Below are 13,966 nucleotides of genomic sequence, written 5' to 3'. Positions count from 1 at the left end.
TGAAGTCATTGCTCATTTAAGGTAATTTTCTGCATGAGTGGTGCCTTTCTACTCTTCTGATGTGCGCAGTGTATTAGTATGCAGGCTTGGGTAGCTGAATGGTAGACCCTGGAGGCATCACTCCATTATTCAGAGCTCTGGGGAGGTCTGATCTGAAACGTCTGTTGTTCCATTTTCCAGCATTTGTAATTGCTTGTGTGTTTTCTTTGCCTTTTGTTGATTTTGCCGTGGTTTAGTTTGGGGGTTGCTTTATTTTTTTTCTTCTTCTAGCTGTACCTGCTTTGAATCTGCATGGTTTTTTTCCCTTAAAAAAAAAGCCTCTCCAAACCTAAATGGCACTGAACCAATCTGAAACATTTCTCCTCTGATGTCCGCAAGTCGTTAGGCGCTGAAAACGTAACAAACCTTGGTGTTTGAGGCTGGTGGATGGGCTCGCAAGCTTGCTGAATTTGTAATCGCTTCTTTCTTTTGGGCAATAGCCGATGGTTGAATTCTGTATTTGGGGTTTTCTCTCCCTTTGATGCGATGACGCTACTCCAGTCCCTATCGAAGCTTTGCCTTCTGCTCCGCTTTTAGCCTTCGGTCTCTACAGACCTCTCTCTGCTTCTGTTTGGGACGGGGTTTTTCCTGGCTCCGTTTTGAAGCTGTACCTCCCGTAGGTGCCGGCACTTGCCAGCGTCCCCTTTGGGAGTCAGTGGTGAGCAGTCGCATGCGGTGACTCAAACAAGACAGGGATTTTTTTTCTTTTGTCACAGCATCCAGAGGATGATTTAGGACCAGCACACGCTCGTTCCCGGCGTTCCTCCCCGTTGGCTCTTAGTCCACCTTGCAGCTATTTGTTTCAGACTCTGCCCGAAGAACACGAGCAGGCTGCAGCGGGTCGGATCAATACGTTGTTTCTGCCGATGCTGGGTGTCTGGGGAAGGGAGTACATACCGAGTAAGCATGCAGACATCTTCTCAGCCTCAGCCATTTGTTGCCCAAGGACTTCTAGAATCAGAGAGGGTGCATTTGTGTCTGATAGCCATCGAGGGATTTTTCTGCCTTGCCAGTCTGCCTGCAACAACTGATAAACTTTTCTCCCCATCCCTTTCCAGGAGCTTTTCAGGGTCGGTTGCGCTGCCTCGCCACTGTACCTTGAGCGTGGGAGGAGCAATCGTTGGGTCTAAGTGAAGGTGGATGAAGGACAGTCCTCATTTAAAACCTTTCCTCTTGTGTCCTTGTGCGTTCCTGTTGCCATTGTTCTGACTTTGGTGCTTGACATCCCATAATTAGCCCCTTCTGACCCTGTAGCAAACTGTTTCTTTAAAACAGCACCAGCGATGAGTACGTGCAATGTAACGTGAAACAAATTCTGAAATGCTGGAAGTCCTGGGTCCTCTCCCTCCTGAACGCCAGAACCGCAGAGCTCCTGACTGGATGCGCTAAAACAAATCCGTACGTTGGGGGTCCTTCCCGTTCCCTCCCAGCAGCAACTGAATTGTTCCGGAGTCATCCCCTGGTTTTGGCGCCTGCCTTGGGCGATAACACTGCCTGGAGAGGTTTGAGTCAGTGCTTTACGATTACTTGGAGCACCTGAGCAATAAAATTCCAAGACTGATACCTTTCTCTTTTAAAGTACGGGAGTGACACACGATGCTGAAAAACATCGGCAGAAATGCTTCCCTGCCTCCTTTTAAAATAATCTTTGTGAACTTAAATAATGTGAATGGCAGTGCCGTTTTGGGAAGGTTCCCATCCCAAATATTTCTGTTCTTTTAATGTCTGCATCATCTGTTATAGCGATCTGGGAAATCTGGGGAGAGGCTGTCATCAGCAGGTCTGCAGAGACAGGAGGGTGCGAGTGACCGAACGCAGCGGCCCAGAATGACAGCAGCACACGCGTGTCCAAGGTCACTCGTGAGGACTTGCTGGCCCTGGAAGCGCCCAGCACCACCGGCCAAAGCCCAGGTGCTCATCCGAGGAGGGACAAAGCCTCACAGCCCAGAGCTGAGCCGGCAACGGGATCTGCACAGCGCTGCTGCCGTTCTGGTTGGGCTTCGTGGCTTTCGTGCCTCTACTTTGGTGGCTTGGAGCAACAACTGGCTGGTACCTGATGCCCGGCCCGTGCCGACACACGGCTTAGCGATAACCCAGCGCGAGACACCGGTGCGTCAGAGCTCGCCCTGGGCTGTTGCGCTGCGCCAGCTCCTCGCCAGGTCCCTCATCTCCCGCTCCCCTTTGTGAGAAGCGCTGGGGTTGTGCCACACTGACACCCTGTCCTGGCACCAAAATGTCTTGCTCTGGCTCCGTGTGTAACACTGTTGTTCTTGCTGAAGTGGGGTTGTTTGGTTTTTTTTTTAAGGACCCGTCTCCTCCTGTCTCAGGGATAGCCGCTGGCGGAGGTATTTTACTTCCGTAACTTGGGTTTTTTGTATGAAGTTAAGATCAGGCTGCCGCTGAGTATTCCCTTTACTCACAGCAGAGGAACTGAAGGTATCCAGCTATTGAGTAGCTCCATCCCTGCCTACCCCGCCTAAATCCGCTGCCCAAAGGAGAGGGACAGCACCGTTACACTGCCACGTCGTCCGCAGCGGCTTGGCGTCTCACAGATTGTCCTTGACGAGCGTGCCGGTTGCAGCGGGTGAGCTGCCTCCTTGGCTTAACGCATCCGAAAGCCGCGATGCCGTGGGTGAGGGCTGCTGGCTGCTCCAAGGGCAAGGACCAGGAATGCGCAGACCAAACATTTCTGCGCTGAAAAAACTGCAAATTACTTCTGAAACGCTAAAAGCCGGCTCTATAAATACAGCGCTCTTGCACGGAAGAGCTTTGTCGGCTGCGGTATCTGCCGTGACGTCTGTCAGCGTTATCTGTGTACGCTGGCATCGGAAAAGCAGCCTGGCTTGGCTTGTTCCAACAGGATTGTCTCCTTATCTCTGAACAGAGCCGCCTGCTCGGGGAGGTGGGGGAGAAGATTGAATTCCCCAGTGGCAGGTGCTTGCCCTGTTCAAACCGAACGCGCCCAGGTCCGCTCGTTAATAAGCACCCTTTCCTTTCTCCGTTAAAGCGCGGGCATCTCTGAAGCGTGAGTTTAATGTCTCCCCGCAGCGAGATTTCACCGTAGCCTCGCTCCATCCCGGTGACGTAGCAGCCTTATCGCGGCGGCGTGGAGGTCTGGCACCGCTGCCGTTCCCCGCTAGAAGCTAATTACTATGCGGCAAGATGATCAGTTTTCCCCCAGACCTGGTTTCTATTTGTGTTCTGTCAAGTAGAAAATTAACGTGGACACAGGCCAGGGATGTGGCACGCCCGAGTGCGCCGAGGCTGAAGGTGGCGGTGGGAAGGCAGGATGGATTTCTGAATGGTAGGCGGGGAGGATCGGGTGATGTCAAGCGTCTCCGGCCTGCTTCGTTAGCCGGATCGTCGGAGAAGTCGAGTAGCTGGGGAAGAGCCGAAGAAAAATGGGCCTGTAGCGTGCAAGGCCCCCGTTAACCGCCCGTCTGGGTGTGCTTTGTTCTGAACAAAGCTGAACGGTGTTTCTGCAGAGCAGGTAAGGGGGGGTTGTCTGCAAAATTTGGAAGCGAGAGGCTGGCTAGTATTAGCTTACATTAACTGTGGTAATTCATTGTTTGCCAGGCTGGAGCCTTTGCAGGGCCTCCTCCCGCTGCAGAGGTGCAAACGTGATGTTCGAGTGACCCTCTCCGCGGGCGTTGCCGCCAGGTCCAAATGAACACACGAACTCGTAGGAGCCCAGTCAGCAGCTTGCAAGAGGGACAGGAAAGCAAACACATGCAAAGACAAGAAGAGCTCCCACAGGATTTTTCCCTGCCTGGTCATCCTCACTTCTTTTTGATCAGGAGCATTGTTTTTTTTCAAGTGTTTTGGTGCTTCTTGTTAAAAATACCTGCGGTGATAACCTTCAGGTGGAGGCACCAAAGCTTCTGAGCGTGCCTGTTGCTTGCAGGAACACCTGGCAGGGATTCCTGGTGGCCATTTGGGGTCTTTCTGCTCTTTCTCATACTACATTTGCTCACCAGGAGTCACTGACATCTGCTGTAGCAATGTGATGTGGGGTGGTGAGGCACTGTCCCAGGTTGCCCAGAGAGGCGGTGGATGCCCCATCCCTGGAAACATTCCAGGCCAGGTTGGCCGGGGCTCTGAGCAACCTGATGTGGTTGGAGATGTCCCTGCTCCTGGCAGGGGGTTGGGCAGGGTGGCCTTTGAAGGTCCCTTCCAACCCAAACCCTTCTGTGATTCTCTGATGCAGTAGGTGCACGGGGACTCTGCTGATTTAATGACCGGTAGGCTCGCTCTCAGGATTGCGGAGTGTTTCTTCATTGGCGTTTAAAATCTCATAGCCCATAGGAAAGAAAATCGATCGTGAATGTCTCACATGCTGGGTGAGTCATCCTAAATCCCGGTCTCTCAGTAATACCTTCCCAGCTGGGCTGGATGTTTCAGCAACCAGCTCTGGAAGAAGCCTCGAGACTTTACGTAACCTGCAGATCTAAAATTTCACAAACATTTAACTTGACAAATTTGGGGCTGGGGAGCAGACGTATTTCACTGTCCCTGTCTCTCAATTTCTGGTGGCAGCGCTTTAAGAAAGTGTAAGAGAAGTGACGATATTAGCCCTTAATTATTTAATTTTGCTTGGTTTAGAGTCAAAGGACCTGGCTTCCTCTGTCGCGGTTGAAGGCGGTGTTGGCGTGGCGGCTTTCTCTCTCCTGGCAGTGGATGTTTTCGGCGCAGCTGGGTTTGGGCAGGCCTGCGTAGTCGTTAATGAAATATTGCTTATGTAATAAAGAGATCAATGAGATGGAATCTCACCATCTGGAAGCTCTGGGATGGCTCTTTGCTCCGGACTTGCCCTTTAAAAATCAGTTCTAGCCAGGGCGTCTCCTGTGTGCTAAGAGGCACCCCAAAAGTTGCACGCTGGAAAATCACTATTTATTATCCGTACAACCAAAATACCTTTCCAGAGCAGGGCTGGTGTGTCCGTACCCCGCAAAGCACTTGGGCACGTGAGGCTTCCAGCCTGTAATGTCACCCCAGAAACTCGCCCCGTTTCATTGTGTTTGGTGCTTTCGGAGTTTGGCGAACCTACCCCGGCGCGTTGGGAGAGCTGGCGTCCCCAGACATTCCTCTCTCACCTCGAGGTGGCCGGTGAGTCAGCACCGCTGCGCTGTTGTAGAAGGGTTCATCACGGCTCGTGTGAACCTTTGGAGTTGAGGTGGTTCCTCAACGCTCCTCACTCTGCGGCCGGGGACAGAGGGAGGACAGGCTGAACCGGGAGCGCGTGTGGACCTCGTTTGCTAGATGAGAGATCTCCGTTTGCAGGTAAATGAGAAGAAGAAGAGCGTTTTTCAAATTGGCCAAGTCCTAGGCCACACCAAACCATTCTAGATTTAAATTGGTTTGAATTAAATAAAATCTGTAGCGTATAACGAGTAGATTGCAACAAGGAGAGTAAAGGTCTCCAGTGCTGTTTACGTAGCATGGTTTCTTCCTTAATTTTTGTTCATCGAGCCCAAGAGCTGGCCGTAAGTTGGAGGAAGGATCAGCTCTGTCAGGAAGGCACCGCGTCTCTTCGCATTTGCAGCAGATCCAGCGGGGATTTAAACGGAGCAGGGATGGGATTTGTGGGGGAGGCTGGAGGGGAAGCTAGGGATGAAAGGCCGTTGGTGTTTTGCGATAGTGAAGGGAGTCGGTGAGCTGATGAAGGGAGACCCAGGCTTCAAAACTCTCTTTTATCGCCGCCGTGCTTCGGGATTTCAGACAAATTACCCAGCTGCCTGGGACCTTGGCTCTTCTTCTGGGACGTGGCGATGACAGCACCTCCCCGCTCGACAGAAGCGTTGGGAAAATAGTAATTTAAAATCTCGGGGAAGCAATCCGGGCAGGAAGGAAGCACAACTTGCATTTGACAGGAAAAAGAGAGGCTTTCAGGCGCGGATTTCTCTTCCAGGTCCAACAAACAGCGGCGCAGACTAAATAGAGAGTTTGGGTCTGTTAATCATTCAGCCCTTGCTGGAGACGGGAGCGTGGAACGCTTCACGTGCGGTGATATTAGCAGTCACTAAGTGCGTAACGGTACGTCTAAATCACAACTCGAGCTGCCGCGCTAATTGGCTCTTTGCGGTCGCTGCCGCAGCAGGAGGTCGTGAACCGCCGCACTCCCCGTCCCCGTGTTCGGTCCCTCGCGAGACTGGAAACGCGCGAGGAGAGCGGCTCTGCGGGGAGGGTGCTTCCGACCCCAGCCCTGCCACGCGCTTGTGGGCACAAAAAAAATATCAAAAAGAGTTTCCAGTGCTCCATTTTTAAAGCAGATTCATTGAAATAGGAATATTTTCAATGATCTTGGAAAAAAAAGAAACAAAGGTATTCCAATTTTCCGTCCGGATTGCCTGGATCGTGTTTTCTGATGCCTGCCAAGGTGTTAGTAGTTCTCCGTAATTCTCAACAGAATCCACTGTTTTAGAAGAAAAGTGAGCACATTTGAGTTTCCTCTCTGTGCTAACTTGAAAATTGAGAGTATTGTGTTTGTGAGATGCTACGTAACATTTCCAAAAGCCCCTACTTCTAATTTCCGTAGGATTTTTATCTCCCAGTAGCTTTAGGAACTTTTGGGAAATGAGTTGCCAATTATCTAATCTTAAAAAAAAAAATAATAATAATAAAATTAAAAATCTTTGCTGCAGGGATTTGTGTCAGGATTGTTCCTTGGTTTCCAAAATTAATAACGTTTTTCTCATTGCTCTGACTTGCCCAGGTTTTCTCAGCGCTGTCAAGAATGTTGGTTTTTTTCCGTTTCCTTGGTGCCGATAAGGCGTTCGGTTATCTCCAGTCCTTTTCCCCATTGTCACTGTTCTCTGCGGTTGGTTGGTGGTGATTCACACGAAACAGCCTTCTGTTTTTCCCCGAAGATAAAATCCCGCGTTGTGAGACGCGCCAATGCCAAAGCGAACTCCTGGGAGGTCGCGATGGGTCTGCTGTGCGTTCTTAACTCGTGCTTCAGTTCAGTGTGTGGTTTTTCGGTCAGCGTCTGGTACACAATAGGCAAGAAAATCTTCTCTCACCTTAGTTTCCTGCCATTTGTAGATTTAGATTGGACATAAGGAAGAAATTTCTTACGCTGAGGGTGGTGGAGCACTGTCCCAGGTTGCCCAGAGAGGCGGTGGATGCCCCATCCCTGGAAACATTCCAGGCCAGGTTGGCCGGGGCTCTGGGCAACCTGATGTGGTTGGAGATGTCCCTGCTCCCGGCAGGGGGGTTGGGCTGGGTGGGCTTTGAAGGTCCCTTCCCACCCAAACCCTTCTGTGACTGTAGGATTTGAAACCCTGGTTTTGACCCTTCCTCATAGAAACAGGTCTTGCCAATAGGTCTTGACAGCTGGTGAAGTTTCTTCTCGGACTTGGTGGAGGTCAAAGCGAGGAGTGTGAAGAAAAACCTAAGACTTCTCTCTGACCAGCCTGAGTCCGCCCCAAGCGCCGTGGTAAAGAGGGTTGTGTTTGCTCGCTCAGCGCTGACGTCGGGCTCCCGGTCACCCGCCCGCAAGTCTTCGGAGGCTGCCGGTGTCTGTGCAAGTGCCGCGTGTGACCGCGGAAGCGTTTGTTGCTTCCTTCTGGGTGCCGTGTCAGAACGACAGAATCCGCAGCGCTTTGCGGAGCGTGGCGTCGCCCTTTCCCGGCCCGTCGCCTGCGCTGACCGCAAATCCCGCTCTCGGCACCCGGGAAGGACGGGCCTGCTTGCCAGAGACCCTACAGACGGTCCGCGCGTCCCCACGGAGAGCCCGGGGCTCTCCTTTCCGCGGGCGAAGCACCGAGCCAGGTGGCTACTCCCAAAACCAACCTGGAAGAGCAGCTACCTCTGGGCAGCTGTCCCGTGCCAACTGCTTGTCCTTCTGGGCCAGAAGAGCAAGAGTACTGGGGGCACTGGTCACACTGGTGCCATTGGGGCTGGGAGCACTGGGGCACTGGTGACACTGGGGTAGGGGCACGAGGGGGTACTGGTCACACTGGGGCTGGATGCACTGGAGCACTGGTGACGCTGATGACACTGGGGCTGGGAGTACTGGGGGAACTCGTGACACTGGGGTGGGGGCACTGGGGCACTGGTGATACTGGGGTAGGGGCACGGCGGGCACTGGTGACACTGGGGCTGGATGCACTGGAGCACAGGTGACACTGGGGGTATTGGGAGCACAGGGGACACTGGGGACACTGCTCACAGTGGGGCTGGGGGCACTGGGGCACTGGTGACGCTGGTTGGTGGCACTGGGGGTACTGGCACACTGGGGCTGCGTGCACTGGAGCACAGGGGGGTACTGGGAGCATGGAGGGCACTGGGACTGGGGACACTGGAGACACTGGGGACACTGCTCATACTGGGGCTGGGGGCACTGGGGACACGGGCTGAGGTCACCAGAGCACTGGTGACATTGGTAACACTGGGGCTAGGAGTACTGGGGGAACTGGCGACACTGGGGCTGGGAGCCCTGGGGCACTGGTGACACTGAGGTGGGGGCACAGGAGTACAGGTGGGTACTGGGAGTACAGAGGACACTGGAGCTGGGGACACTGGTGCTGGGGACACCGCTCACAGTGCGGCTGGGGGCACTGGTGACACTGGGGCAAGGAGTACTGGGGGAACTAGCAACACTGGGGCTGGGGGCACTGGGGCACTGGTGACACTGGCCACACTGGTGACCCTGGAGGTACTGGTGACACTGGGGGCACTGGTGACACTGGTTTAACCCTGACGCCGTGCTCACCTTCTGCTGTCCCCTGCCACAGGCAGACTTTTGTCCTTTATTTCATTAATTTGGAGGTTTCAACGCTGGGGTGAAGAGCCGGGTTTGGGGTTTATCGGTGGACTTCACCATTATCCAGACAATCCCATGGGCGGAGGAGGACGGGCGGTTGGATTGTCCGGCAGCCGTTGCCAGAGGATGTGTCAGCTGAAGATCGCGGCGAGGGCTGCATCCAAAAACCCTGGGCTGCATCCAAAAACCCTGGCGCGGGTTACCGTCTGGGCAGGCGTGGCTGGCGCCCTGCCCTTCACCCACGTCGGCGAGGGGTGGTCGGAACGTGCCGCGCTGGGGTCAGACCGAGCTCTCCTGCGCGGTTTGCTACGGAATATTTCAAATTCAAACCCTGTTTGAGTGACCCGGAACGAGAAACGCAGCCAGTTCTGGCTTTGAAAGTCCAGCAGCTCCTCGGGTCAGCTCTTGGCCTTACCCTTCCGTTCCTGTGTGGTTCTTCCTTCGTGGTTTTTCTTGGGCGACGTTTCTTTGCGCTGGAAGGCGCGGGCGTGACTCGGAGCATGGGAAGGGCGCTGCCTGAACGGGTCCCACCAACTCTGCTGGGGGTTTGCTGTAAATTAGAGCGGCAAAGATTTGGGAGGAGAACTTCACCCATGGAGACCTTCCTCTCAGACACGCTTGACGGACAGGTGTCAAGGGCGTGCTGGGCGGTACAGGTTGCTTCTCCAGCACTTATCCCTAGAGTGACTCGTGAGGAGGCGGGACGGCGCGTTGTTTTACTGGCTGTCGCTCGGGTTTTCTTAGGACTGCGTGGTCGTACTCTCCGTGTGATCAGGAGCCAGCAGCAGAGTCCTGCAACTTTTTGGGGGATTTTTTGGACTTTGCATTCGTACAAAGTTATGATAGTTTCACAGTGGAGTTGTCTGTGAGGATGGATTCCTTCTGCATGTTTTATAGGCAGTAATTAGTGTCTCATGGATCTTTTATTTCATTTATAGAATCACAGAAGGGTTTGGGTTGGAAGGGACTTTCAGTCCAACCCCCCTGCCAGGAGCAGGGACATCTCCAACCACATCAGGTTGCTCAGAGCCCCGGCCAACCTGGCCTGGAATGTTTCCAGGGATGGGGCATCCACCGCCTCTCTGGGCAACCTGGGACAGGGTTCCTCCACCCTCACAGTAAATAATTTTTTCCTAATATCCAATCTAAATCTCCCTCCCTCTATTTTGAAACCATCACCCCTCATCCTGTCCCAGCAGGCCCTGCTGAAGAGTCTCTCCCCACCTTTCCTGCAGCCCCCTTTGGGCACTGGGAGCCGCTCTCAGGTCTCCCCGGAGCCTCCTCTTCTCCAGGCTGAACAGCCCCAGCTCTCTCAGCCTGGCCTCACAGCAGAGCTGCTCCAGCCCTCTCAGCATCTGCGTGGCCTCCTCTGGACCCTCTCCAGCAGCTCCACGTCCTTCTGCTGCTGGGGGCTCCAGAGCTGGACGCAGCGCTGCAGGGGGGTCTCACCAGAGCGGAGCAGAGGGGCAGAATCCCCTCCCTCGCCCTGCTGCCCACGCTGCTGGGGGTGCAGCCCAGGGTGCCGTTGGTTTCTGGGCTGTGAGCGCACGTTGCTGGCTTGTGTTGAGCTTCTCATCCACCAGCACCCCCAAGTCCTTCTCCCCCCAGCCTGGATCTGTGCCTGGGAGTTATTTGTGCTTTAGCAGTTGTGTGCCTGCTCTGTTGCATTTCCCTCATGGGTGAAGAAGGCTGTGGATGGTTTCCGGCTGTCACCCCATTTCTGAGATGATCTCAAAACACCCGTTCTCTGTTCTGGTTGACTCTGGCTACAAGGGGATACCTTCACATCAGTGGTACCGTGTAGGCTGGGTTTATTCGCCTTTGGGTTCAGAGCAGCCGACGTGAAACCCATCCTCATCCTCACTGGCGCGTCGGTTCAGCTCACAGGGCGGTTTGGTGCGTTTCGGCGCGATTCCTTTCAGAGGAAACCAAATGATGAGCTTTGCTCAAACACAGTCCACCCTCTGAAGGGGGCGGAGGGATCTGACTGAATGGCTCTTTGGCCAACTCCAAACCAAGGGCGTGGTGGGGACGTGCAGTCCAGGATACCGGAAATCCGCTCTGAGGTCACCCCCCAGTCACATGTAGCGTAGAGGTGTGGGCTTCAGCTCCTGCTGCGCCAGATGAGATTGCAGGAAGTCCTTGTCCTGTTGGCTCGTGCCTCCACACCTGCCCGCTTTCCCCCGCTCCCGGGTCTAGAGCGTTGTCCCTGTGCCGGGCTGCCTGGCGCCGTCCCGCGCCGCTGCAACTTGGTGTTCCAGGTGATGGCTCTGGACACTTGGCTTCCACGCATCTGGACACGAACCCAATGGCTGCTTCTTGGGTTGCCTTGGTGAGAGCTTTTCCCCTCAAAAGCCTCTTGCCTTGGAAACGTTCCTGCAGCACTGGAGCTCACGAGACGTCGCAGGTTAGAGCTGGGCGGCGGGGAAACCACGCCGTATCTTCACGTGCAGCGCTCAGCTTGGAGCATCTCCTGCCTCCTCTTCACGGAAGACTTTCCTGTTGAAGAACAATAATTTTGTGCAAGAAGTACTGGCTGAGATGACGACGGAGATGCTTCGCAAACCGGTGCAGCGTGGGACCCCTGGGGCACGGTGGCGGCCAACTGCATCATCGTTCTTGTTAATGGCTTGAACCCCTTGCCCTCAGCCGAGGAAGAGTTGGCGCTTGACTAGGGCCACCTAATAGCGCTGGGATTAACGGAGGCGGCGCGCGATGCTCCGAAACTGCCGCCTTCTAAAATCCACACGTTTCCCGAGGGCTTTAGGAAAAAAGGGGAAGTGTTAAATAACTCTGGCCAAGGTGGTTTTAAAAGCGTCGGGTGAATTCCTCCCTGTCCTTTAGCTTCAGGGGGGTCGTTCTTCAGCTGGGGGTTCCGCCAATCCTTTTAACGCCGTTGTTCTGGGCCGCGGGTGAGGCGCCTCCGCTGTTCTGCTGCCGAAATCCGTGTGTCATCCGCAGCGTCTCTGCCCAGGGACCCAGAGTGTGTTTTTTGAGGCAAGACACTGATAAAGGTGATCGCTTGCTCCAGGTCAGTGATCAGGGGAATAATGTACGTGTGCACAGCAGACTTGGGTTTTTCCTTGGCTTCAGGCTCACGCTGAAGCTGAGTGAATTTGGGTCCCTTCGGGATGTTTTTGGTTGAGGACGGTGCTCTGCTGCGATGTCGCAGGGGCTTTGCCGCGACCTTGGAGGACATCTGTTCAGGTGTTCCCCAACTTGGGGTTCTTTGTGGGTTTTTTTTTTTTCAAGCTCTTCCCAGCTTCAGCTGGCATGAGGGGCAAAGGGACATGGCAGGTCTGGCTGTACCGGGTCTCTCCCGGCATGGGAGATGCAGCCGATTCCTGGAGAGCCATTTGCCGGCACCGCAGCTTCCAGGAACTGGCTGGAGGGATGAGATTGGAGATGGAGAGCCGTGTCCTATCTGTCTTCTGTCCCTACTCGCCAGCTGCGCCGACGATGATGCTGTGGTGCTGAATTCCTCCTCCCTCCCTCGGTGACTCAAGTCTGCACCTGGGAGTAATTAGCTAAGGTGAGGGGGAAGCTGCTGGGCTGGACCTGGACGCTGCCTGCAAGGCTCGCGAGGCTGCGCTCGCCCTGGGCGCCGACGCTGCGGGGTCTCGTTAAGAGAGGAAGGAGAGGGAAGAGGCTGTTTGAGAACCGAGCCGCTCGCAGCCATCCTTTTCAACGAGGAAATTGGATTGCGGCTGCCGAGCCCACTTGTCTCTCTGAAGTGGAGCTGAGCTCATTTCTAGGAGTGTTTGGACGGAGTTTATCGGGTTTTAGAGCCCTTCAGTTCCTGGTAATGGTGCCTGCAGCTGGGCCATCTCCTCTCAGGAGCCTGTCTGGGGGTTTTGTTGTACCTGGGGTACTCTGAGCTCTTGACTCACATTTCCCCGTTGTTCCCGCTTCGCTTCCTCTTTCCCTGGCAGCTCGCAACCTTTCTCTGGACAAAGGATGCGGTGCGTGATTCAGGGCAGATAGATGAGCTACGTTCCTGTGTTTTCCCTCTTAAAAACACCGTAATCAGTCCAGATGCTAACGCGTAAACACCCTGTGCTCCAGCACAGCAGCCGGGAAGGCCCCGTGCCGACTGTTTGGAGAGGCCGAGCTCCTTTCAGCACCGTGGAAGTGACTTTCCTGCCCGCCCTGGCTTCTCCGAGTGGTTTGTTGTCGCACTGAATTAAACCTTTTTGTTGTTCTTCTCGCAGGTGTTGGCACGAGGAACTACTACAGGAAGATCGGCTACGAGCTGGAAGGGCCTTACATGGTGAAGAAGCTGGAGTGACTCCCCAGGAGGTCCTCGCCCCCACCAGCTGCTGGGAGGAGAGGCGAGGAGACAAGACTCATCCTGGAAAGAAAGCCTGAGGTGCCAGACGTCAGCTGAAAACCAAAGCCTGCCAACTGCCGAGGACTTGCTTGCGCCAGAGCCGACGGCAGCAGAACCCTCTGGGGAGAGCGGCTCTGAGATGTGCCCGTTGCCCCAGGAGAGGCCGGGGACATTTCACGTGTCTCGTTACCTGCCACACCGCCACAGCCGGCTCTGGCGCGTTGCAATAGAGGGCTGAAACACAGGTGAACTGAAAACATCCATTGTTTTGTGATGCTGTCAGCGGGCTTTTAACGTTTCAGCATTGAAATTGTGAAAATAATGAATGAATTCCTTCTCTGTGCGTATTTATTTATGCTGGACTCGGCTTTTTTCTGTCCGTCCCCAGCGATGCCGTTTGGTGCTTTCCCAGTAGGAGGCCGTGAGGACTGGAAGCCGTTACCTTGCTAGCGGTAGGAATTGAGATGGAAACTTAAGCTGAATCTCTGCAGGGACACAGAGCCGCGGAGTAACTGAGATCGGAAGGGACCTGTGAGGTCTCTGGCCCAGCCGCACTCAAAGCAGGTCCGCTTAAACCAGGATGGCGCTGCTTGAGTATCTCCAAGCACGGAGATATCCAATGGACGTGGATGGAGCATCCACAGCCTCTAGGTCCCCCTTCCAGTATTTCACCACCCATGTGTTGAAAAAGTTTTTCCCGGTATCTGACTGGAGTTGCCGGTGTTTCGGCTTCGTTGCCTCTTGGGCTGTCGCTGTGCGCCCCTGGGCAAAGTCTGCTTCCGGTCTCCAAGCTTCTCCTTGCGCATCGCATACGCCAGCGCCGTTAACCATCC

General features: G+C 54.5%; 1 protein-coding gene across 2 annotated transcripts in view; it reads left to right on the top strand.

Moving 5' to 3' along the window:
- The window catches only part of ELP3 (elongator acetyltransferase complex subunit 3), a 90,653-nt gene extending 77,173 nt beyond the window's left edge, over positions 1 to 13,480 (top strand). The window contains exon 15 of one of the 2 annotated variants that reach the window (XM_086743678.1): positions 13,015 to 13,480. In XM_086743678.1, coding sequence (XP_086599804.1) covers positions 13,015 to 13,091 — 77 coding nt within the window. In that variant the 3' untranslated portion in view covers positions 13,092 to 13,480. Of the gene's footprint in view, positions 1 to 7,361; positions 7,671 to 13,014 lie in introns of those variants that run through there. The other variant, XM_086743677.1, reaches the window with a different exon arrangement.
- Positions 13,481 to 13,966: the final 486 nt, after the last annotated feature.

Source organism: Chlamydotis macqueenii, chromosome 3 (assembly GCF_036417535.1).
Source record: "Chlamydotis macqueenii isolate bChlMac1 chromosome 3, bChlMac1.mat, whole genome shotgun sequence".
Classification (NCBI taxonomy): domain Eukaryota; kingdom Metazoa; phylum Chordata; class Aves; order Otidiformes; family Otididae; genus Chlamydotis; species Chlamydotis macqueenii.
This window is presented reverse-complemented; position numbering and strand designations above follow the sequence as displayed.